Here is a 26,326-nt window from a genome sequence, read left to right on the forward strand (position 1 = left end):
GGTGTAGTGGACAGCGAAGAAGGTTACCTCAGATTACAATGGGATCTTGATCAGATGGGCCAGTGGGCTGAGAAGTGGCAGATGGAGTTTAATTCAGATAAATGTGAGGTGCTGCATTTAGGGAAAGCAAATCTTAGCAGGACTTACACACTTAATGGTAAGGTCCTAGGGAGTGTTGCTGAACAAAGAGACCTGGGAGTGCAGGTTCATAGCTCCTTGAAAATGGAGTCGCAGGTAGATAGGATAGTGAAGAAGGCATTTGGTATGCTTTCCTTTATTGGTCAGAATATTGAGTACAGGATTTGGGAGGTCGTGTTGTGGCTGTACAGGACATTGGTTAGGCCACTGTTGGAATATTGCATGCAATTCTGGTCTCCTTCTATCAGAAAGATGTTGTGAAACTTGAAAGGGTTCAGAAAAGGTTTACAAGGATGTTCCCAGGGTTGGAGGATTTGAGCTATAGGGAGAGGTTGAATAGGCTCAGGCTGTTTTCCCCGGAGTGTCGGAGGCTGAGGGGTGACCTTATAGAGGTTTATAAAATCATGAGGGGTATGGATAGGATAAATAGACAAAGCCTTTTCCCTGGGGTCGGGGAGTCCAGAACTAGAGGGCTTAGGCTTAGGGTGAGAGGTGAAAAATATAAAAGAGACCTTAGGGACAACTTTTTCACTCTGAGGGTGGTACATGTATGGAAGAGCTGCCAGAGGAAGTTGTGGAGGCTGGTATGATTGCAACATTTAAAAGGCAGCTGGATGGGTATATGAATAGGAAGGGTTTGGGGGGATATGGGCCGGGTGCTGGCAGGTGGGACTAGATTGGGTTGGGGGGTCTGTTCGGCATGGACGGGTTGGACTGAAGGCAAAAGTGAAGACTGCAGATGCTGGAAACCAGAGTCTAGATTAGAGTGGTGCTGGAAAAGCACAGCAGGTCAGGCAGCATCTGAGGAGTAGGAAAATCGATGTTTTGGGCAAAAGCCCAGTTGGACCGAAGGGTCTGTTTCCGTGCTGTACACCTCTATGACTCTAAGAGTTCCTTCTGGCAAACATTATGGATGACTTGCATTGTAATTTCTAAAAAGTGCAACAGACAACTTTTTAATCACAGAGGCAGTAACCCAATGGTTTACCATGCAACAGTCTCACTGTCTATCTGCAATCGAGAGTGTGGTGCTGGAAAAGCACAGCCGGTCAGGCAGCATCTGAGGAGCGGAAGAGTCGAAGTTTCGAGCATAAGCATTTCATCATTCCTATCTTTCAAGCAGAATATTTTGAGTTATTTTGTTCAGAATGGCAGACTTATATCTAAATATTACCTCTTCAGATAAAGCAATCCTGTGCATCTTACCACCTAAAGGCAGGCTTGTCTTTTATACTTGATTGTCTTTCCTTCACAGAGAGGGGGCTTAATAATACATATTGTTCTGACCTGCAGGAGAGGTAACCTGGAAGAAGGACATAGCAAAGACCACAGCTTATTGTTCCCTGTTCCGGCTCAGGGACAATAGGGTACCACCAAACCCTCCTCGCTCAATCCGACTTGAAATCTTTTCTGGGGGTCTGTTATCTTTGCCACAAATGGCAAGAAGTAAGCAATAGACTCAGGTGAGAGGTTATTTCAGTGGCTGCTCCACTTTCCCCTGCACCACTGTGGGAATAATGAAGCCATTCTCCTGAAAAGTGCAATGCATTCATAGACTAGGACAGCGCTGCTCTGAATTAGGTTCACTTGAGCCCATTCCCCATTGTGAAACCATTGCTCAAAACACTTGAGTGTGTAAATTTGTAGAGATGTGTGGCTGAAAGGGTTAAATGAATCGCAGATGAATACAGGCTGACAGACACAGACACAGGGAGACTCGTGCACACTTGCTCACTAGCACCCTGGTAGGAGGAGAAGATGACATTCCTGCGGCTCAGTGACAATACAGAGAAAAAGGGGAAGTGATTGACAAAGGCATGGTCCGTCTTCATTGGTCCCAGTCCGCGCCTTTCGTAACATCCTGCGAGAGGCTTGGGGGTGGAGTTTGAAAACTCAGTGAGGCACAGTCTGCACAGAGAGAGACAGAGGTAGCCGGCAGTCGCTCTGTCTCTGTCTGTGCCAGGTCGGACTGACTCCTCACTCACATCAACACTCTCTATCCTTCATCATAGACTGCAACCACCAGGAACAAGGAAAAGAACAAGGGGCAGAATTGGAATTAAGGAAAAAAAGAAGGCTCCCAGGATTGTGTGCATGTGTTTTAGAAACAGCATTTGTCAGTTGCATCCCTTTGTGTGGTTTGGGGGCTGTGTTTTCTAAGTGAGACATTAATGAACCCGTTTGCATCGGCAACTACAGAAGAGACATTGAAACTCGCGTCTCTTCACTGAAGATTGTAAAAAAAATTTTTAATTCAGAAGGGGAAAGAGAGAGAATAAAAGCAAGAATCATTTGGGATTCCTTTCCTCCTGCAATTGACTTGGGGAAACTTTTCCTTGGATTACTGTTTTTTTTTCTTTCTCTGTTGATCCCAGTTTCTTGTGAAAACTCGATTTTGTGTGTTGTGTGTGCCATTCTCCTGTGCGAACACACATTGCTGGTTGCGGGGTACCGTCCTTGTAAAGATGATGTGGATTTCGCTGTGCCTGGCTTTCCTGGGACTCTTTCCCTCTACTGTTCTGGGAGACCAGAGACTCAAGACCTGTTCGGACATGAGAATGCTCTACAGTTCGAAAGGATTCTCGGTGGCTGGGGCGCCTTCAGCTGAGATCTCAGGTAGGTGGGGAGACGGGTGGGGGAAGAGAGAGAGAGAGAGAGAGAGAGAGCTCGTAAACGATTCCTGACCTGAGGACGTTTACATTTTGAAAGCTTCAATTGATCTTCAGAGAGATTTTTTAAAAAAGGACTAAAATATAGAAATTAGAATGGAAATTGCACTGAGATTGTGTTTCCCAGCTAACAGGGCAAGAACAATAATGTGGAGACAAGATGTGTAAGGACAATGCATTACTTATTTGAGGTTATAATCATGTGTGGTTACTCTCCGCGATATTTAAAACAATTCGTTTTGTTTTAAAAGGAACGTATTTGGCGTGCGTTTCTTGGATGAGTGTTGGGAATCGCTGAGGCTCGACTGATAATTTTGTTTTAACAAGAGGCTATTGAAAGCGAGCAGTAGCCAGAGCTCTTTGTTGGGAATGTATAATAAAATTACCCAACCCCCTAGAGAGAGAGAGAGAGAGAGATTCTAAGTGGAATGGGTCTGGTCTGCCCAGTGTGGGAATAGACAGCGTTTGGGGCAATGAGCTGGATGCTGAAGGTGATATCCAAACTGTACAGTGGATCCTCAAATCCGTACTCTGAATTGCTAAGTCAGACAATGGCCGTATTTTTAACAAGGGGGGATTCCCTTGTCTTCACGTATGTGTGTGTGTGAGTGAGTGTGAGAATTCTTTGCCAGAGAGCCTTTTGTTCGAGAATGCCTTGCTCCTTTTGCTGGTGTGTTGAATGTGCCAACTGAGAGTTGGCACAATGTGACCATTCCCTGTGCTGTCTGTTGTGTGCGGGGCGATTGATGAGTGAGAGAGGTTGCCCTGTGGCCTCCAGCAGGAGTTGGTGGCGGCTGATGGCAGGGGTCAGTCTGTTTGCTGGGGGCTGCTCTTGTTGCCTCCATTTTCCCCTGTCCCCCTCACCCTGGGTCCTCTAAGCTGATGAGGCTCAAGGACAATAGCAATGACTGCAGAAAGCTGACTGCTGTTTGTTTGAAGGGCATGTAACTGTTGAGTAGTTTCCTGGCGACTGCCTATTGGCGCTGGAAGGGGATCCACTTCAGATTTATTGTTCATTTTTGACGGGAAAGGGAGAGTGTTGAAGATGTGCAGCAGGTTATTTTAGATACTCCAGGTTATGTAGAATGAGGACTGGTGCATCCCCTTCCACCCAATTCTCTTATTGTTGCCACCTGGTTTTACAGCGAGCACACTCCCCTCAGTACTTGCCTGGGGAATTCGTTCAGTTGCTGTGCCTTATCTTGGCACATGTCCCTATGAGGTGGGACATTGGGTGGGCTGTACCGCCACGGGAGTATTGCAGCCCTTACCAAGCACGGGTATTGCTGGACTGGGGCAAATCTGAGCTCCCTTATCCTGTCCCCTTCCATAACGCAGTGAGCAGCTGTGATCTCCTCTCCTGTTTCCTCACAGATCAGTAAAGTGCTGCTGTTAGCCCCGCTCTGTTTTAGAAAGACTGCCAACGGTTATTGTCCGTCAGTTAACCCAATCCGCAGTCTGCTTCCATACTAGTCACTGACTGGTGGAGTTGACTGGAGATGTTGACACCTTTTTCTGGCTTGTGAGTCCATCTGTACTTTGGATATACCTACTGAGTACCTGGCAACAGCTTGACTCTCCAATGCTTGTAAAAGTTCCTCAGGCATGAATGATAAGCTGGGGAAATTATCCCTGGTCTCCTGGACAATGCCTGTTCCTTGACTAACATCCCTGAAAACACAGGTTATCTGGGCATTGCGTTTGGGAGCTTGCTGTGCCCACATTGGCTGTGGCTTTTCCCATTTCACAAACAGTTAACACTCTTCAGAATGATAGTTGATTGGCTGTAAGCCCTTCAGAATTCCTGAGATTGTAAATAGGATGATATTAATGTAAGAGTCCCCTGTACTTTTACGCACTCATTATTCTCTCATCGTCAGTCCCCTGTTTTACAGCTGTTTTTCATGTTGGTCCATTGTAACATAGACCCATCTCCCATTCCTAGCAGTCTTTCTTGTTCAATTGGCACTGTATAAATGCAAGGCGCTGTTGTAGCGGCAGAAATTGCTTTGGCATTTCCAGGGCTCATTGTGAATTTTTGGGAGTTTATGATATTTCTGTTTTCTCTACCAGACTTCCTGACGATGAATGATTATTCAGGTGCATGATCCTCTACCTACCTCTCCTTCCCTGACACCCCAATCTCCTGCCCCTGCTCCATCTGCCCCCCTTTTGAGTACATTCTCTGCCTCCCTCAGACATGAACTCAGTGAGGATCCCTCAACACCTTTATATTCCGCCTGGACAGCCTACAGCCCTTCTCATTGAGTTCTCGAATTTCAAGTAACCTTCCCACCCATCCCCTGGTTCCTTTTCCAACCCTGTCCCCTCCCTTCCATTACACCGACTGATCCTTCCAGCTACCAACTGGATTCATTCCTCCCATCGACCAACCAGGTTGTACCCATTACTACCTCACCATTCCTCCCCTCTCCCACCGCCACCCTGCCCCTTTATCTGTAGCTCCCCCCTACCCCCACATCTAGTCCTGAGGAAGGGTCATACCTGAAATGTTGACTAATTCACCTCTGATGTTGCCTGACTTGCTGTGTTCTTCCAGCCTCCTGCTTGTCTACTTTGGATTCCAGCATCTGCTGGATTTTTTGTATCTGACTGCCTTTTAAAATTGTAAATGGTCCACCATATTGGTAGCCCCCTGCATAGTATTGAAATGGTATATTGAAACCCACTGATTTGAGTATAGGATTGAGCTAGTTTTGAACTTGGCTTTTCTATCAAAATTCTATTAAGACTCTTCTATCAAAATAGTTGTCAGTAGGATTATTAATGGTTTCTGGGTAAGCAACCACTGTACTCAGCTAGGCAGGTAGAAGAATTGCCGATTGGACCAAGATGATCTTTCCTGGCCAATGGTGGTGCAGTTCAGCTCAGTGACCCATGGCTCCCAAATTCCCTCAGTCCCCCTGACTGCTTCCTTCTCCACACTCATACTACGCATAGAATCACCACCTGATGGGACACCAACACTTCACCATGTGTCTGTCAGTCCAAGTGTTGGTATCTTCAAGATTTCTTGAGGGAAGCACTCAAAACCAGCAAGGTAGGGATTTCCAGACTTGGGTCCTTCGAGTTTGCCTCCTGGTAGCTGCAGGATACCATGTAAATAGAATTTCTTATACAGCCTACAACAGACTCAGACTTGAGGGAAGGAATCCCCAGTGATGCAGCGATTTGGAGCCATTGTTCCAAAGTTAGCTGTTCCTTCTCACCATCCCACTCACCATATGTTGTGTCTCAAATTGCTCAAATATATTGTATCGCAAAATGTCACTTTTTTTTTTGTTTGACTTGCATTTGTAACCAGCACATCCTGCTCCATCTAGTGCTGTATTTTTTTAAAACAAAATGTTTACTCTCTGCTGACAGTACTGGGAATATTAAGTCTGTTGCTAGCAATAAACGATAGGAAAAATCACATGTTGGTTAATTTATTTCACTGCTATGGAGCACACTTCTGGTGTGATACTCTTAATTCAACACCTCAAATTGCTCCCATCACCAGTGAGAAAATTGCCTTGCTCAAATCCCAGTGATATGCGCAGATTGATTGACTGCTATTCTATCATGTAGACACAGAACAGAGGAGTTTTCACATCTGATTCCCTCCCTTCCTGTCGGCTTATAGTTCACACAGGCTTGCAAAGGGGTGTAGATTTTTTTATTTACATCTTCAGAAACAGAAGTCTGCCAGAGTGAATTACATGCAGTATACAGGAGTTTGGATTTTCTAGTCATTAATTTCATTAGGCTAGCTCTGCAAATGGTTATGTGAGTTCCTTTTCCCTGCTGTTGACGGCAAAGTTCTATTCTGTGAACATCCTTCCCTGAACCCTTTCATTTTTCTCCTCCTGTATTATCCATTTGTTGACCATCGTTCATCCTTTCCCTGTGCTTCACCCGCCTGGTGCTCCTTTGTCCTTCCTTCCGTCTCTGTGAAGCTGGCATCTGAGGGCATTTTTCAAAGTAAGGGCGCCATATCAATGCAGCTTGTTTCCCCTGCCTGCCTTGAAACTTGAGCTGCCCTTTTGATTAATTCAGGCTCCCAAGACCATTCCTTTCCTTCATTTGTGCAAAATAATTACACGTGAGCTTCAGCACACTCTGTGTCTGTTCTGGGGGTTTAAAAAGGAAGATATTGCCTTTCATTTCTGCTCGGGAGAAAAGAGGGTGTTATTTTTAATCCAGTCATGAGATGGTTCGGCCAGAATTTGTTGCCCATCCTTAATTGCCCTCAGCAAGGTCATGGGTGAGTTTTTTGCTGCCCACTGCATTGTTTTTCTTTACAAAGGAAGCCAAAAGGACTTGTATTAATGTAGCACCAGGTCTGACCTCAGGACATTGGAAAGTTGTTAGTAAAATCAGTGTTGTACTTTGATGAGACACATTGTGTACAAGTTCCCAGAACAGCAATAACAGATAAAATGACCAGATATTCTGTTCTTGATGGTGTTGGTTGAGAGATAAACATTGGTCGGAATACTCGATCATTAACTTGAATTGAATTTACTATTAAACAGGTCATTTTTTTTATTAATGGCGGAGTTTGTATCAGGAAGGGGAATCACAGTGCACAAGAATCACTGAGTCTGACGTTGAGTCAGGCAGTTAATGGGCATGTCCATAGAATCCCTACAATGTGGAAGCAGGCCATTCGGCCCATTGAGTCCACACCAATTGTCCAAACAGCATCCCACCCACATCGCCCACCCCATCCCATCATTCTGCATTTCCCATGGCCACTCCATCTAGCCTACACGTGCCTTGACACTACAGGGCAATTTAGCTTGGTCTATCCACCTGACCTGCACATCTTTGGACTGTGGGAGAAAACTGGAGCACTCCAAGGAAACCCACACAGACACGGGGAGAATGTGCAAACTGCACGCAGATAGTTTGCATGAGGGTGGAATTGAGCCTGGCTCCCTGGGGTTGTGAGCCATCCGTGCTAACCACTGAGCCACCATGCTGCCACACACTGACTTGGTTAAGGTCTTCTAACAAATAACCTTTTATTAGTCTTGAAAGCAGCATGAGGTCCTGAGGCAATATCTAGAGACCCCCAGAATCGATTTCTGATGTGTTCTGACTTTTAGAGTCATGGAGACGTACAGCATAGAAACAGACCCTTTGGTCCAATTTGTCCATGCCAGCCAGTTATCCTAACCTAATCTAGTCCCACTTGCCAGCGTTTGGCCCATATCCCTCTAAAACCTTCCTATTCATAAACCTATCTGGAAGCTTTTCAAATGTTGCAATTGTACTAGCCTCCACCATAGAGCCATAGAGTAATTGAGAGGTACAACATGGAAACAGACCCTTCGGTCCAACCCGTCCATGCCAACCAGATATCCCAACCCAATCTAGTCCCACCTGCCAGCACCTGGCCCATATCCCTCCAAACCCTTCCTATTCATATACCCATCCAGATACCTTTTAAATGTTGCAATTGTACCAGCCTCCACCACTTCCTCTGGCAGCTCATTCTATACACGTACCACCCTCTGTGTGAAAAAGTTGCCCCTTTTGTCTCTTATATCTTTCCCCTCTCACCCTAAACCCTCTATTTCTGGACTCCCTGACCCCAGGGAAAAGACTTTGCCTACTTACCTTATCCATGCCCCTCATAATTTTGTAAACCTCTATAAGGTCACCCCTCAGTCTCTGACGCTCCAGGGAAAACAGCCCCAGCTTGTTCAGCCTCTTCCTATAGCTCAAATCCTCCAACCCTGACAACATCCTTGTAAATCTTTTCTGAATCTTTTCAAGTTTCACAACAACTTTCCAATAGGAAGGAGACCAGAATTACACGCAATATTCCATCAGTGGCCTATGCACCATGCTCTTTGTGAAAATATTGCCCCTTAGGTCTCTCTTCTCTCTCTCCCTCTTATTTTAAACCTATGCCCTCTAGTTTGGATTCCCCCTATTCTGGTGAAAAGACCTTTACTATTCACCCTATCAATGCCCCTCATGATTTTATAAACCTCTATAAGGTCAGCCCTCAGCCTCTGACACTCCAGGGAAAACAGCCCCAACCTATTCAGCTTCTTTGTGTACCTCAAACTCTCCAACCCTGACAACATCTTTGAAAATCTTTCCTGTACCCTTTCAAGTCACACACCATTTTTCCCCACAGTGGGGAGACTAAATTGAATGCAGTATTTCAAAAGTGGCCAAACCAATGTCCTATACCGCTGCAACATGACCTCCCAAGTCCTCTACTCAGTGCTCTGTCCAATAAAGACATGCAGACCAAATGCCTCCTTCATTGTCCTGTCTACCTGTGACCTCACTTTCATGGAGCTATGAACCTGCACTCCACGGTCTCACTATTTGGTACCACTCCCCGGAACCTTCCCCGATCTGCCTTACTGAAATGCAGCACCTCCCATTTATCTAAATTAAGCTCAAATTGCCACTTCACGGTCAATCAGCCCATCCAATCATGGTCCTGTAGTACCCTGAGGTAACCTTCTTCGCTCTCCACTCCACCACCAATTCTGGTGTCATCTGCAAACTTACTGAACATATCTCCTATATTCACATCCAAATCCTTTATATAATATAAATGGCAAAAAGCTGTGGACCCAGCATGGATTATTGCAGCACACCGCTGGTCACTGGCCTCCAGTCTGAAAAGTAACCGTCCACCACCACCCTCAATCTCCTACCTTTGAACCAGTTATGTATCCAAATGGCTAGTTATCCCTGTATTCCATGTGGTCTAACCTTCAGTTATATCAGTCAGTCAGTCAATCATGGGAGGGCAGGCTATGGCCTAGTGGTATTATCACTGGACTGTTAATTCCGAGACCCAGGTAATAATCTGAGGACCTGGGTTTGAACCTTACAATAGCAGATGGTGGCATTTCAATTCAATAAAATAAAAATCTGGAAGTTAAGAGTTCCATGATGACCATGAAAGCATTGATTGTCAGAAAAATACCCATCTGGTTGACGAATACCCTTTATGAAAGGTAACTCCCATCCTCACCTGGTGTGGCCTACATGTGACTCTAGACTCAGAGCAATGTCGTTGATTCTTAACTGCTCTCTTGGCAATTAGGCGTGGACCAAAAAATGCTGGCCTAGCCAATGACTCCCTCATCCCCTGAATGAATTTTTAAAAACGCCCTTGGATGTAACATTTGCACCACGCAAATAACAAACTATGACCATCTTCACCATGTCGCCACTGGACAAGCAATGGCATCACTATCACTGAATCTTCTACTATCTATGCCCTGGGTTCCCATTGACCAGAAATTGACTCTGCATTTTGAATTAACGGGACTGAAGGAACAGCAATGTTTTCTGGTCTTATTTTTCTTTTCTTCCTTGGTGGGATGGGTCTGTCCGTAGTTGCCCCTTGAGAAAGTGTGATGAGCTGCCTCCTTGAACCTCTGCAGTCCAAGCACTGTCATCGACTCCCAATGAGGAGGGAGGGAGTTTCAGGATTTTGACCCAGCAACACTGCAGGGATAGAACAGGAAGAGAAAGAGGTGGGATCAGCATCCATGGTGCCTGTTACCTCCATTCTTGACTATCCATTTTCTCCTGGCTGCCTTCCCATTTTGTTCTGTCCAGAAACCTGAACCCATTCAAATCTTAGTTTTCCATAACCTAATGTCCGCCCTTTGCCTTTGCTTGTTCACCAACATTGCCTCCAGGTCTGGCTATCTCTTGATTTTTAAAAAGAAATTTTACCTTTGTGTTCAAATCCTTCTATGACCGTACCCATTCCATCTCTGAAGCCCCCTCTAGTCCTGCAACCACATTCCCATTTGAAAGTACTGCGGTTCCTTCAAATCCAGTCCTCAGGGCATAGATAGTAGAAGATAGTGATGCCATTGCTTGTCAAGTGGCGACATGGTGACAGTTTGTTATGTGCGTGGTGCAAATGTTACATCCAAGGGTATTTTAAAAAATTCATTCAGGGGATGAGGGAGTCATTGGCTAGGCCAGCATTTTTTTGTGTGCTCCACTTCCCTTCACTGGTGTTTTGCATCAACTGTCTGCACCCTAAAGTCTTGATTTCCCTCCCTAAACCTGTGTGCCTCTAGCCGTTTGACATGCTCCCTAAATCAATCCTCTGTGAGTAACCTATTAATCACCTGTTCTGAAGTATCTTTCTTTGGCTCGATGCCAGGTTTTGTTTGATTGCCTTTCAGAGAAAGGCCTTGGTATCGTTTACAGTGAGAAGGGTGCTATATGAGTTCATGTTGTTGCTACGATCAGACCTCTGTACCCTGGAGGTACGATTCCTGGCCTTGAACACCTGCATCTGGCCCCTCCCTATGCTGCTGGAATGTGCAGGTGTGCGTGGATGTCCGAGTCGGGGAAGGTGAACTCCATCACGATAACCCAGTCCCTCAGATGTGTGAGATCGCTGGCAGATTCTCGCCGTCCAACTTTCCCCCACACTGACAACAAAACGCTCCGAGCCAGAACTGGGGAGACCTTCAGCGCCTTAGAGCGAGGGGGCGAGAGCAGGAAGGCAACCAGAGGTGTCACAGGACCTGAAGGGAAAATCTCAAAGAGACCATATGGGAAAATCAGAAGCCATCCTGTGCACAGCAAGCTCCCACCATCTGCGATGTGATCGATGACCGGGCACTTTGATTTTTGTGATGCTGTTTGGGAGATTGACTTGGGATACATCCTCTGTGCTTGCTTGATATCAAACAATGGAATAATTAGCATCTATTTAAGAGGGCAAGGCAAGTGCGTTGCATCCAAAAGACATTGCCTCCTTCAGTACAGCCCTCCATCAGTATTTTATTAGAATTTCAGTTTAGATTGTGCACTCCAGTTTTCTAGCACAGAGTTGCGTGTATGCCTTTTCAATGAGATTTTCATCAACCTCCATGCTACGTTTTCACGTTATCCCCATGTGCTGCGATGTCACTTGTCTCCAGAAATCCCTTGATTTCTGTCTTTAATCTGTTCAGTAATTGAGTTTCTACAGCTCTCTAGGGTGAAGAATTCTAAAGATTCACCATCTTCTGAAGACATTCCTCCTTATCTCAGTCTTAAATGACCTGCCCCTTATCCTGAAATTAGCTCTCCTGGTTCGAGGCTGAGTGGTTAGGTGAATCACCCTATCTACATCCATCCTGTAGAGATTAGATTAGATTAGATTAGATTAGATTACTTAGTGTGGAAACAGGCCCTTTGGCCCAACAAGTCCACACCGACCCGCCGAAGAGCAACCCACCCAGACCCATTCCCCTACATTTACCCCTTCACCTAACACTACGGGCATTTTAGCATGGCAAGTTCACCTGACCTGCATATATTTGGACTGTGGGAGGAAAACCACGCAGACAATGTGCAAACTCCACACAGGCAGTTGCCTGAGGTGGGAATTGAAACCGGAACTCTGGCGCTATGAGGCAGCAGTGCTAACCAATGTGCCACCGTGCTGCCCACTGTATGAAAATTCACTGTATGAATTTTATTACATTTCAATGGGATTACCTTTCATGCTTTGAAACTCCAGAGAACACAGTCTTTTGCTGTCCTCACCTGGTCTGGCCCGATATGTTACTGCGGTCCCACAGCAACATGGTTTGTTTCTCTTAACTGCCTCTGAAATAGGTCTGGCCCATCATTCAACTGCTAAAAGGGAATGAAACCAGATTGACCACTGGCATCAACTAAGGCACTGGGAGCAAGATGGAAAACTCAACTCTGAAGCCTGACAAATTCCTCTTGACTGACATCTGGGGTCTAGTGCCAAAGTTGAGAGAGCTATCTTCATACTCACTGAATCATACGTTGTACACAACATCCCAGATAAAACTGCCACCATCCCTGAGTATGTCCCATCCCAGGAGCAAGACAGACCCAGCAGACATACTAATACGCAGTCAGGAAAGAACTACTCTAAGAACCTTTAACATTGACTCTGGATCTCATGATGTCTCATTGCATCAAGTTATACATGGGCAAGGAAATGCCTGCTCATTACCATGGACCGTCCTCCCTCGGCTGATGAATAATTAACCCTCCGTGTTGATCTTCACTTGGAGAATGTAGTTAAGGAGTCAAGGATGCAGATTGTACTCTGAGTGGGGATTTGAATGTCCACCACCAAGACAGGCTTGGCAGTACCAAGCTGGTCGGGTCCTAAAGGACAACCCTGGTGCACTGGGTCTGCGGCAGGTGATGAGGGAACCAACAAAAAGGAAATAACATACTTGACCTCATTCTTACCAATCATCTGCCTGCTGCAGATGCATCTGTCCAGGAGTGATTATCGCACAGTCAGTGTGGAAACAAAGACCCATTTTCACATTGTGAGTATATGCTCCATTCCTGTTGTGTGGTATTTTCACTGTGTTCAATTGGATAGACTCTGAACAGGTTTAGCAACTCAAGACTGGGCATCAATGAAGCACCTCATGACCTGGCATATCTCATACACTCGCATTACCAACAAGCCAGAGCATCAATCCTGCTTCAATAAACAGTTCAGGAGAGTGTGCCAGAAGTAACACTAGACCTACCTAAAAATGAGGTGTCAATCTAGTGAAGGTATAAAAACAGGACTACTTGCATGTCAACAGCATCAGCAGTAAATGTTAGACAGCTGAGATCCCACAACCAACGGATCAGATCTACGCTCTGCAGTCCTACCACATTTTAGTTGTGAATGGTGGTGGACAATTAAACAACTCACTGGAGGAGGAAGCTCCACAAATATCCCCATCCTGAATGATGGAAGAGCCCACCACCTCAGTGCAAAAGATCAGAATGAAGCTTTTTCAGCAATCTTCAGCCAGAAGTGTCGAGTGGATGATCCATCTCTGACCTCTCCTGGCATCACAGGTACCAGTCTTCAGCCAATTCGATTCACAAGACATGGTATCAGGAAACGGTGGGAGGCCCTGGATGCTGCAAAGGCCATGAGCCTAGACAACACTCCAGCAATACTCCTGGAGATTTCAACACTTGCAGCTCCCCTAGCCAAACTGTATAAGTGCTGCTGCATCACTGGTGTCTACCTGACAACATAGAAAATTGCAAGATATGTCCTATATACAAAATGTAGGACAGATCCAACCCAGCCAATTATAGCACCCTGTCAGTCTACTCCTGATCATCAGTAAAGTAATGGAAGATGTTATCAACAGTGCTATCAAGCAGCACCTGCTAAGTGACACCCAGGTTATGTTCCCTGCTACCAACATCCTGGGGGCACCATTGACCAGAAACTCAACTAGGCTAGCCATATATGTACTGTGGCTTTTAGGACAGGTCAGAGGCTAGGAATACTGCATGTGTAACTCATCCCCTGACTCCTGAAAGCCAATCCACTATCAACAAGGCATAAGTCAGGAGTGTGGTGGAAGACTCCTCTCATGCCAGGATGAGTGCAACTCCAACAGCATGCAAGAAGCTTAACGTCATACAGCACAAAACAGCTTGTTTGGTTGACACCACATTCACGATTCCGCGACCAATGCACCAAAGCAGCAGTGTGACTATCTACAAGATAAGCTGCAGAAAGTCACCAAGTCTCCATGGGGTCATCACATGTTGTGAAATGAAACTTCCATCGAGGGAATATTCACCACACAAACCTGATCTAGTTGCTCCTTCAAAGGAGGTGGTGAGCTGTTGTGTTGACCTGCTCCAACCCTTTTGGTGTGGGTACACCTATAGAATTGGGAAGAAGGGATTTCCAGAAATTAAACATGGCAACACTGCAGGAGCAACAATATATTTCCAAGTAAGGATGGTGAGTGGCTTGGAGGGGAACTTTATAAGTCCTGGTGTTCCCATATATCTGCTGCCCTTGTCCCTCTAGGAGTGGTCGTGGGCTTAAGAAGGTTAGATCAGGAGACGTGGCTAGATCAGGGACAGGATTGGCTGTTGCAGGTTCCAGGGTTTAAATGTTTTAGTAGGGTCAGAGGTGGGGGTAAAAGAGGGGGGTGTGTGGCTTTGCTTGTCAAAGATAGTATTACAGCGGTGGAAAGGAAGATGGACGAAGATTTGCCATCTGAGGTAGTTTGGGTTGAGGTTAGGAATAGGAGAGGTGAGGTCACCCTGTTAGGAGTCTTTTACAGGCCTCCTAATAGTCCTAGAATCGTTGAAGAAAGGATTGCGAAGATGATTCAGGAGAAGAGTGACAGTAATAGGGTGATTGTTATGGGAGACTTTAACTTTCCTGATATTGATTGGGAAAGCTATAGCTCAAGTTCGTTAGATGGGTCAGTGTTTGTGCAATGTGTGCAGGAGAGTTTCCTGACACAATATGTAGATAAGCCAACAAGAGGTGAGGCCAAACTGGATTTGGTTCTGGGTAACGAACCAGGCCAGGTATTAGAACTAGAGGTAGGTGAGCACTTTGGGGACAGTGACCACAATTCGGTGATTTTTACTCTAGTGATGGAGAGGGATAAGTGTGTACTACAGGGCAAGAGTTATAGCTGGGGGCAGGGAAATTATGATGCATTGAGGCATGACTTAGGATGTGTGGATTGGAAAAGTAGATTGCAAGGCAAGAGCGTAATTGATATGTGGAACTTGTTCAAGGAGCAACTATTGAGTGTCCTTGATAAGTACGTACCTATCAGGCAGGGAGGAAAGGGTCGTGTGAGGGAGCCGTGGTTTAATAAGGAGTTGGAATCCCTTGTTAAATGGAAGAGGGCGGCCTTTGTAAAGACGAGGCGTGAAGGTTCAATAGGGGCGATTGAGAGTTATAAGGTAGCCCGGAAGGACCTGAAGAGAGAGCTAAGAGCAGCAAGGAGGGGACATGAAAGGTCCTTAGTGGGTAGGATTAGGGAAAACCCTAAGGCTTTCTATAGGTATGTTAGGAATAAAAGAATGACTAGGGAAGGAATAGGTCCAATCAAGGATAGTAATGGGAAGTTGCGTGTGGAAGCTGAAGAGATTGGGGAGGCGCTGAATGAATACTTTTCGTCAGTATTCACTCAGGAACAGGACATTGTTGTCGATATGAATACTGAGGCATGAATAAGTAGAATGGATGGCTTTGAGATATGTAGAGAAGAGGTGTTGGAAATTCTGGCAAGGGTGAAAATAGATAAGTCCCCTGGGCCTGATGGCATTTATCCTAGGATTCTCTGGGAAGCAAGGGAGGAGATTGTAGAGCCATTGGCCTTGATTTTTGTGTCCTCTTTGTCGACAGGAGTAGTGCCAGAGGACTGGAGGCTAGCAAACGTGGTTCCCTTGTTCAAGAAGGGGAGTAGGGATAATCCTAGTAACTATAGGCCAGTGAGTCTCACTTCTGTTGTGGGCAAAGTCTTAGAGAGAATTGTAAGGGATAGGATTTATGCACATCTGGATAAGAATGATGTGATCAAGGATAGTCAGCATGGTTTTGTGAAGGGCAGGTCGTGCCTTACAAACCTTATTGAATTCTTTGAGAAGGTGACTAAGGAGGTAGATGAGGGGAAAGCGGTAGATGTGGTATATATGGATTTTAGTAAGGCGTTTGATAAGGTCCCCCATGGTAGGCTACTGCAGAAAATACAGAGATATGGCATTGAGGGTGAGTTGGAGGTTTGGATTAGGAATTGGCTCTCTGGAAGAAGACAGAGGGTAGTAGTTGATGGCAAAGGTTCATCTTGGAGTGCTGTCACTAGCGGTGTTCTGCAAGGATCTGTTTTGGGACCATTGCTGTTTGTCATTTTTATAAATGACCTGGAGGAAGGGTTAGAAGGTTGGGTGAGCAAGTTTGCGGATGATACGAAAGTCGGAGGAGTTGTAGACAGTGAGGAAGGATATGGCAGGTTACAGCAGGATATAGAGAAGCTGCAGAGCTGGGCAGAAAGGTGGCAAATGGAGTTCAATGTAGCTAAGTGTGAAGTGATTCACTTTGGTAAGAGTAATAAAAAGATGGATTACTGGGCTAATGGTAGACTACTTGGTAGTGTGGAAGAGCAGAGGGATCTTGGTGTCCATGTACACAGATCTCTGAAAGTTGCCACCCAGGTAAATAGTGCAGTGAAGAAGGCATATGGCGTACTGGCTTTTATTGGTAGAGGAATTGAGTTCCGGAGTCCTGATGTCATGCTGCAGTTGTATAAGACTCTGGTGCGGCCGCATCTGGAATATTGTGTGCAGTTTTGGTCGCCATACTATAGGAAGGATTTGGAGGCACTGGAACGGGTGCAGAGGAAGTTTACCAGGATGTTGCCTGGTATGGTAGGAAGATCCTATGAGGAAAGGCTGAGGCACTTGGGGTTGTTTTCATTGGAGAAAAGAAGGTTTAGGGGTGATTTGATAGAGGTGTACAAGATGATTAGGGGGTTAGATAGGGTTGACAGTGAGAACCTTTTTCCACGTATGGAGTCAGCTATTACAAGGGGGCATCGCTTTAAATTAAGGGGGGGTAGATATAGGACTGATGTTAGGGGTAGGTTCTTCACTCAGCGAGTCGTAAGTTCATGGAATGCCCTGCCAGTAGCAGTGGTGGACTCTCCCTCTTTATGGGTATTTAAGCGGGCATTGGATAGGTATATGGAGGATAGTGGGTTAGTGTAGGTTAGGTGGGCTTTGATCGGCGCAACATCGAGGGCCAAAGGGCCTGTACTGCGCTGTATTCTTCTATGTTCTATGTTCTAAGGTTCTGCTGAAGGGCTTTGGTGAATTTCTGCAGTGTGTCTTTTTTAAATGAAAAGGATTAGTCAAGTGAACACTAGCATTCGTGGTGTTACATCCATGCTTTGATAAGAGGACCAAAACACTCCATGGTACTCCAGGAGTGGTCTCACCAAGGCTCTGTACAACTGCAGAAAGACATTTTTATTTCTATTCTCAAATATCCTTGTGATGAAGGCCAACATATCTATTTGCCAGTATTGTTGACTGTTGCCACTATAGGCTGACTTTTAGTGAATTATGCACAAGGTTACCCGAGATCCCTTTTGGAGACCATGAATTCTCAACCACTCAATGTTTAAAAAAAATTTTATCTTTACATTTTTTCTAGTAAAATCAATAACTTTAGACTTTGCATTTCACCATGTTCTTGCCCATTCACTAAACTGATCCACATCTATTTGAAACATGTCCTTCACAGTTCTCATTCGAACAGAGTTTTGAAATACTAGCAAACTTGGAAATATTACAGTTGGTCCCCACATTCAAGTCATGTTTTTAAAAACATATTTTTATTGAGAAATAAATTGCTGAATATATTTATTGTTTGAAATAAATGCATGACTTCAGTATGGAACATGCAGAAGTCTGGGTGTCCACTGCCAGACTGGACAGCTGCCAAATCTTGCCAGCTTTTGTCAAAAACTGTGCGTGCCAAATATTTGATGAGTTTGCTTGAAAAAAAAACATTTGGCAATGCGAGGTGGGGAAATTTTTGATCGTTCCACAGTGAAACATTTTTTTAAAATATCACAACAAATACAAAACACTACAAAGAAGCACAAAAAAAATTAAGAATCCAAACCACCCTCATGTACAAATGTATAAATATCAAATCATTTTATTTTTTTAGATTGTGAACAGCTACGGACCAAGCAGTGACCCCTGTAATCCATAACTAGTAACAGCCTAACATCCTGACAACAATCGGCATGTTCCTGCTCTCGGATTTGTATCTGTTAACGTGTCAATCCATACTCCTGTATTACCACTGACTTAAAATGTTCGAATTTTGTTTACTAGCCTCCTGTGTAGGACCTTATCAAAACCCTCATGAAAATTCAAATGCACCATGTCTACGGGTTCACCTTCATTGATACTTATTGAAAACCCGGTGCCAATGTGATTTTCCGTTCGTAATCCTTGTTGACCATCTCCAATTCTGTCTTTCTTTTGCAAGTGTCCAGTTATCACATCCTTCATAACAGTTTGACATTAGTAGTAGGGGAAATTTTAGACTCCAACAGATCTTTATTCTCCTTCTCCCTCCCTCCTTAAATAGTTGAGAGATACCACTTGCTCCCTTTTGGTCTGCAGGAATCTATAGACTTCTGAAAGGTGCTTTTTCTGTCCCGATCATCCCCTTTCTCAACACTAAGAGCTGTGGCTCTTCTTATTCACCTTCAAATCATTTACTTATCAAGAACTCCCTCAAGTTGGCATGGTGGCTCCGTGATTAGCACGCTGCCTCAGCACCAGGGACCCAGTTTGATTCCAGCCTCGGATGACTGTCTGTGTGGAGTTTGCACGTTCTCCCCGTGTCTGTGTGGGTTTCCGCCTGGTGCTCCGATTTCCTCCCACAATCCAAAGATGTGCAGGTCAGGGTGGATTGGCCATTCTAAATTGTCCATAGCGTTAGGTGCGTTCGTCAGGGTAAATATAGTGATGGGTCTGGGTGGGTTACTCTTCGGAGGGTCGGTGTGGACTTGTTGGGGCTCAGGGCCTGTTTCCATACTGTGGGGAACCTAATCTTTCCGAATATAGATTTGTTTCAGTTCCTCAATTTCAGGTTGCCTAGTATTCTTGGCAAATGTTTGGGAATTTCTTTTCTTTTGAAAATAGAAACATCATGATTGTTTGGCTTTTCCATTATAAATTATTTTGTCACCACTTCTAACGGGCCCGCACTTCTGCTGCTTAATATCTTCCTTTTCACATGCGTAAAGAAGCTCTTGCATTTACATTGCTTGTCAGTTTGCAATCGCATCCTCCTTTCACGGTCCTCCTTCACTGGGCTTGAAACTATGTTTCACTGTTACCTACAGTGTGGAAACAGCCCCATCGGCCCAACAAGTCCACACTGACCCTCCGAAGAGAAACCCACCCAGACCCATTTCCCTCTGACTAAAGCACCTAACACTATGGGCAATTTAGCATGGCTGATTCACCTGACCTGCACATCTTTGGACTGTGGGAGGAAACCAGAGCACCCGGAGGAAACTCACAGATGACAGTGAGAATGTGCAAACTCCACACAGACTGTCATCCAAGGCTGGAATCGAACCTGGGACCCTGGTGCTGCGAGGCAGCAGTGCTAACCACTGAGCCACTGTGCCCCCCCCCCCCCCCCCCCCCCCCCCCCCCACAGAGGAATGTAAGAACTGAGGAAAGATCCTGATTTGATGTCAAATAGTTAGATACATGGCAGGCAAACGATATGTGTGGATGTTTCATTGGAACGATCAAAAATTTCCCCACCTCGCATTGCCAAATAATATGTTTTTTTTTCAGCAAACTCATCAAATGTTTGGCATGCACAGTTTTTGACAAAAGCTGACAGGATTTGGCTGCTGTCCAGTCTGACGATGGACGCCCAGACTTCTGCATGTTTCATACTGAAGTCATGCGTTTACTTCAAACAATAAATATATTCAGCAGTTTATTTATTGCTAAACTCCAATGGTTCCTCATCTCTCTGTGTACTGTACAACAATGGTTCATTGCTCAGATATTGCTAAGTCCCCTGTATGCATGGTGAGAGGTTGTGCATTAATCATTCCCTGGTGACCACGTCCCAAGATAGCCTTTTTAAAATAATATCCCAATTTATTTATTGTTTTTCAGGGCCCCTCTTTATTAGTTGTTCAGAATACAGAAACGTCCTACTCCATAAAACCCAGCCTCCGTTATGCAGGGCCTACCACCACCACATTCTCCACTGGAGCTGGGCAACTACTGCCAACCGTAGCAGTGTACACAGAAGAGCAAAAGAAGACTGGACCGACCCTCGGTTGATATCACTCCCGTGGTCCATGTAGCTGTGTTGAGGCATGTCCATGGCAGGGCTGGCCATACTGGTGACTGACTTATTCCATCTGTCAGTTGAGTAGCGTATCTCCTGTCCTCCTCTCTCTGCCACACAGGAGCTTTGGAATTTGCACTTTGAACTCAAATACAAACCATCTATTTTCCTTTAGTTTTTAACTTTCTGTATAATGTCCACTTACTGTTCAAAGGAAGGTTGATACCATGTTGCCATATTGCTTGACACTTCTTTGTATCTCTATTGGACATTTGAAAGTGAAGATTTAGCACATTCATTGTAACCCATTGACCTATCCCTCTTCTCTTTGCACATGTTCTTTTTGGCTATGCCCAGGGGGGGTACATGACTACTGAGAAGAGCTCAGAAATTCTCTAGCTCTGGCCTGTATTCACTGTGGGTCCCCTGACCAAGTGGAACGTACTAACGAGAGCTGGTTATTCAACTCATTCTTGGGCCTGTGGTACTATACAATTAAATCATTGCGATTGGTGCATTTTCTCTATCTACCTCGAGTTATTTTGTAACTCTTAACACCCTCGCCCGCTAAACTCAGCTTGGGGATATTCTGTTCAACCCCTGCACTCCTTGCAGCTCTTTGGAAGTGTTCCTACTTCCTAGTATCCAGGTGTTGAGAAGTGCCTTCTTAAAACACGCTTGAATGGCCAGGCCTCCCCGATCTCTTCCCAAGGGTCTTGGGAAGAGATCGGGGAGGAAACTCTGAAGGGTCTCCATCATTGTTCTGCAGTCTTCTCAAACTCAAATGTCTTCAAAGCCATCTGCATGCATTTTTTTTTCTTTTGAAGCGCGTGCACTGATATTACCCAGGCAACACAAGAATCAATTTGTGTGCAACAAGGTCGCACACGCGGTTCTTTAAAAGGCTTGACCAAAATACAATTAATTTTCTTCACGTAGATTGAGAGGAGCAATGCTAACTTCGCATCTGCTCTGACAGACAAATCCTGTGTCTCAATGCTGAAATGAAAATACAGTGCAGCACTGTCTGAGTGACTCAGAGTCATCGAGGTGTACAGCACTGGAACAGACCCTTCGGTCCAACTCTTCCATGCTGATCAGATATCCCAACCCAATCTAGTCCCACCTGCCAGCACCTGTCCCATATCCCTCCAAACCTTTCCCATTCATATACCATCCAGATGCCTTTTAAATGTTGCAATTGTACCAACCTCTACCACCTCCTCTGGTAGCTCATCCAGCCAGAGAAATATAAACCCTCGGGGCCTTGTAATTTTTGTTTTTAGGTTGTGAATGATTGCTGTAGGGTCTGGGAGATGGTTAATTCACCCAGCAAGAGGAAAGGAGTTAGTAGCATTGCCCTGACAACTGGAATAACAGCAATTATGCAAACTAAAATTAAACCATAGGGTGCAATGATAGTTTGGCAAATTTATCTTTAAGTCACGTAGAGTCTTAGAGATGTACAGCACGGAAACAGACCCTTTGGTTGGCATAGATAAATTGGACCAGATATCCTAATCTAATCTAGTCCCACTTGCCAGCACTTGGCCCATATCCCTCTAAACCCTTCCTATTTGTGTACTCACCCAGATACCTTTTAAATTCTGTAATTGTACCAGTCTCCACTACTGGCAGCTCATTCCATACGCACACCACCCTCTGCATGAAAGCATTGCCCCTTGGGTCCCTTTTAAATCTTCTCCCTCACTTTTAACCTATGCCCTCTAGTTCTGGGCTCCCCCATCCCCAAGGGAAAAAAAAAAAGCTTTGTCTATTTCTACTACTGCTTTGGCTGAAATGTTAACCCATTTATTCGAAATGGTCGTTTGGCTTGTGGTAAAATAGCTTGATTGGAATCTGTGTTTTGACATCTGAGGAGCAAGAGGATGCCATTCTGCCCCTTGATCCTCATCTATTCTCCTGTTGGATCATAGTTGACCAGTACCTCCGTTCCATTGACCCACCATTTGATCCGAATCACTTAATAACCAGAGATGATAACAATCTGTCAATCTCAATCTTCAGTTAACCCAGCCTTTTTGATGGGGAGAGTTCCAGACTTCTATTTTGGTTTAAAAATTACTTCCTGTATTTGCTTCTGAATGGCCCAGCTGTAATGTTAAGATTATGCTGTATTGTTCCTTGATTCGCTCACCAGAGGAAATTGTTTTCCTGTATTTACTCCCATTGAGTTATTTTTATCATTTTTGATGACGGCAATTGAATGATCTCCCTTCTTTCCACCCCCCCCCCCCGAAACGTTTAAACTCAGGGTCTGCATGTCAGTTTTATGCAGCCTGGGCTCCTAATTTAACCCTTTTAAACTCTTTAGTTATTTGCACTTCAGTGAATCTGCTCTGGATTTCTCTGAATCTGTCAATGCAGAATGTGCATTGAGATAGGGATTGTATGGTGGGTCCTTTCTCTAGTCCCTTAAACAATACTTTTGGGGGGGAAAAAAACTCATTTCCCTCTCCCCTGCTGATTAGATGAGGTTAGATTCCCTACAATGTGGAAACAGGCCTTTCGGCCCAACCAGTCCACACTGACCCTCCGAAGAGTAACCCAGCAGACCCATTTCCCTCTGACTAATGCACCTAACACTACGGGCAATTTAGCGTGGCCAATTCACCTGACCTACACATCTTTAGACTGTGGGAGGAAACCGGAGCTCCGGAAACCCACGCAGACGCACTGGGAATGTGCAAACTCCACACAGACAGACGCCCGAGGCTGGAGTCGAACCTGGGACCCTGGTGCTGTGAGACAGCAGTGCTAAACGCTGGGCCACCGTGCCGCCCCGCTAGGCCTATTCTGTTCAAAACGTTAGATACAAGCTGTCAGCAGCTGTGAAGAGAACACACAGGTTAATAATTCAGATATGGAGCTCTTATTTGTATTGGGGAAAGGTTACAGGGTGAGCAACACTTCAGAAGGATGAGGAGTGTGGATGAAAGGTCCCAACCTGAGACATTGACTCCCATACTGCTTGACCTGCTGTGCTGTTTCTAGCAACACACTTTATCAACTCTGACTTTCCAATATCTGCAGTTCTCGCTGCCTGTGTGAGGGAGGGATTATGCTCTCACTCTCTTGATCTCTTGCTCTCCCCCTCTCTCACAGGCGCAAGTGTTCACATTAAAGAAAGGAGTGCAGCAGGCCTAAGTGAGAAACAGGAGATGGTCTGTTGCTTGGGTCTCTGCTTTTCCGTGAGCCATTGTGGCCATTGGTCCTTGCTGTCCGCTCACTGTATTGTTGGATTCTCAAGGTTGGAGCAATTGAATCAAGTGACACTTGAGACCTATCCCTTTAATGTGTTTCTAACTCAATGTGCCTATTATTCTGAAAATGTCAGAGTTTTCATTGAGTATTGAAGAGACAGGAGCTGCAATCTCAAATTGTAATCAAGCGTGATCAGTTTTGCTCCCATTTATGCTGGTAGTTGCTGTAACTCCTGTGCAATTTAGTCCATCTCATCTGTCTATCTGTGCCCTTCAAAACAAAACTGTGTTTATTGTTGAACAAGTACTACACCTAGAGTCATAGAGATGTGCAGCACGGAAACAGACTCTTCGGTCCAACTTGTCCATGCCAACTAGATATCCTACCCTAATCTCATCCCATTTGTCAGCACTTGGCCCATATCCCTCTAAACCCTTCCTATTCATATACCCATCCAGATGCCTTTTAAATGTTATAATTGTACCAGCCTCCACCACTTCATCTGGCAGCTCATTCCATACACTCCCCAACCTCTGCGTGCAAAAGTTGCCTCTTTTAAACTTTGCCCCTCTCACCTTAAACCTATGCCTTCTAGGTCTCGACTCCCCCAACCCAGGGAGAAGACCTTGTCTCTTGGATGGAAGAGTAGGGTTCCCACTCCTAATTCTAGATCCTTATCATTCCCAAATCCATTAACAACCTCACCCCATCCTCAATCAGGAATCTCCTCTAAGCGTGTGTCTCTTTAGCCCCATTGCTCATTGCCCTTTCTTTGACTGATTAGCTGATCCACATGGCTTCCCGGACTATCTTTCTCTGTTGTGTAAAGCTCACATACTTGGGCATTGGATGTATACAGGTACGGGTTCAACTGAAGTGCCCCAGCACCAGCTATTTCTCAATGATCTCACGTGTGTTGGATGAATGGTTAGGTGAATTGAGCTACTGGACCATTACTGCATGGGGAGGGGTGGGTGGCTGTAACCCTCGTAAACCAGCTAATTCCAAAGTTTGGAGGATGGTGGTCAGGTGTCAGTGGGTGCAATGAGAGGAAGGTAACTTTCAGCTAGTGAAGTTTCCACTTAAGTTGCTTCAGTGTGGATTGTACCCAAGACCATAAGGTGTAGGAGCAGTAGGGCATTTGGCTCTGCTGTTTAGTGCGATAACAACTCATCTGATAATCCTGACCCATTATCCACCATTGGTGCTGCCTTTTAGGTGAGGTGTTAAACTGAGGCCCCATCGGTATGTTTAAAAGGCCCTTAGCACTGTTCAACATTGATACTTCCATCAACACCACCAAAACAGATGGTCAGATATTGTTATACTTAAGTTTGTGGGAGCTTGCTGTGCACAGGCTGTCAGCCATGTTTCCAACGTTACAACAGTTAGGGCAATTCAACAAGTTAGCTGGAGGGGGTTGGTTTCACTCCGTTATCTGTTCGAGACAAAACAAAACTGCAGATGCTGGAATCTAAGGAGATAAGCAGGAGGCTGGAAGGACTCAGCAAGGCAGGCAGCATCAGGAGGTGGAGAAGTCAGCGTTTTGGCTGTAACCCTTCTTCAGGACTGGGGGTGGGTCTAAGGAGAGCTGCAGATAAAGTGTGGGTGGGGGGAGGGTTTCTGGTGGGGAGGGGGCAGGTTGGTCAGTTGGGGATAGGTGAAGACTGGTAGAGGGTACGACCTACTCGGTCAATGGGAGGAATGGATCCTGGTTGGTAGCTGGAAGAAAGGATCAGTCAGGGGAATGGAAGGTAGGAGGAGGAGGGGCTAGAAAGGGAGTTGGGGATTGGAAGGGAGGTTGCTTGAAATTGGAGAACTCAATGTTGAGTCTCCTTTGGCTGTTTAGCTGGTTTGCACTGCAGTGTGATGCCAACAGCATGGGTTCAATTCCTGCACTGGCTGTGGTTACCATAGTCATAGCGTAGTACAACATGGAAACAGACCCTTTGGTCCAACCCGTCCATGCCAACCAGATATCCCAACCCAATCTAGTCCCACCTGCCACCATCCGGTCCATATCCCTCTAAAGCTTCCTATTTATTTCCCCATCCAGATGCATTTTAAAAATTGCAATTGTACCAGCCTCCACCACTTCCTCTGGCAGCTCATTCCATACACGTACCACCCTCTGTGTGAAAAAGTTGCCCCTTAGATCCCTTTTATATCTTTTCCCTCTCACCCTAATCCTATGCCCTCTAGTTCAGGACTCCCCTACCCCATGGAAGAGCCTTTGTCTATTTATCCTCTCCATGTCCCTCATGATTTTATAAACCTCTATAAAGTCACCCCTCAGCCTCCGACACTCCAGAGAAAACAGCCCCAGTCTATTTAACATCTCCCTATAGCTCAAATCCTCCAACCCTGGCAATATCCTTGTAAATCTTTTCTCAACCCTTTCAAGCTTCAGAACATCTTTCCGATAGGAAGGAGACCAGAATTGCACGTAATATTCCAACAGTGGCCTGACCAATGTCTTGTACAGCTGCAGCATGACCTCCCAACTCCTGTACTCAATACTCTGACCAATAAAGGAAAGCATACCAAATGTTGCATTCACTATCCTATCTACCTGCAAGTCTGCTTTCAAGGAGCTATGAACCTGCACACTGAGGTC

The 26,326-nt window shown here is 45.3% G+C and overlaps 1 protein-coding gene across 1 annotated transcript in view; it reads left to right on the forward strand.

The window, feature by feature from the left end:
- Positions 1-2,025: 2,025 nt before the first annotated feature.
- Positions 2,026-26,326, forward strand: part of LOC140479123 (glypican-1-like) — a 206,354-nt gene continuing 182,053 nt past the window's right edge. The window contains exon 1 of the mRNA XM_072573063.1: positions 2,026-2,754. Within this exon, the coding sequence (XP_072429164.1) occupies positions 2,604-2,754 (151 nt within the window). The 5' untranslated portion in view covers positions 2,026-2,603. The remainder of the gene's footprint in view (positions 2,755-26,326) is intronic.

Source organism: Chiloscyllium punctatum, chromosome 6, assembly GCF_047496795.1.
Source record: "Chiloscyllium punctatum isolate Juve2018m chromosome 6, sChiPun1.3, whole genome shotgun sequence".
Lineage (NCBI taxonomy): Eukaryota > Metazoa > Chordata > Chondrichthyes > Orectolobiformes > Hemiscylliidae > Chiloscyllium > Chiloscyllium punctatum.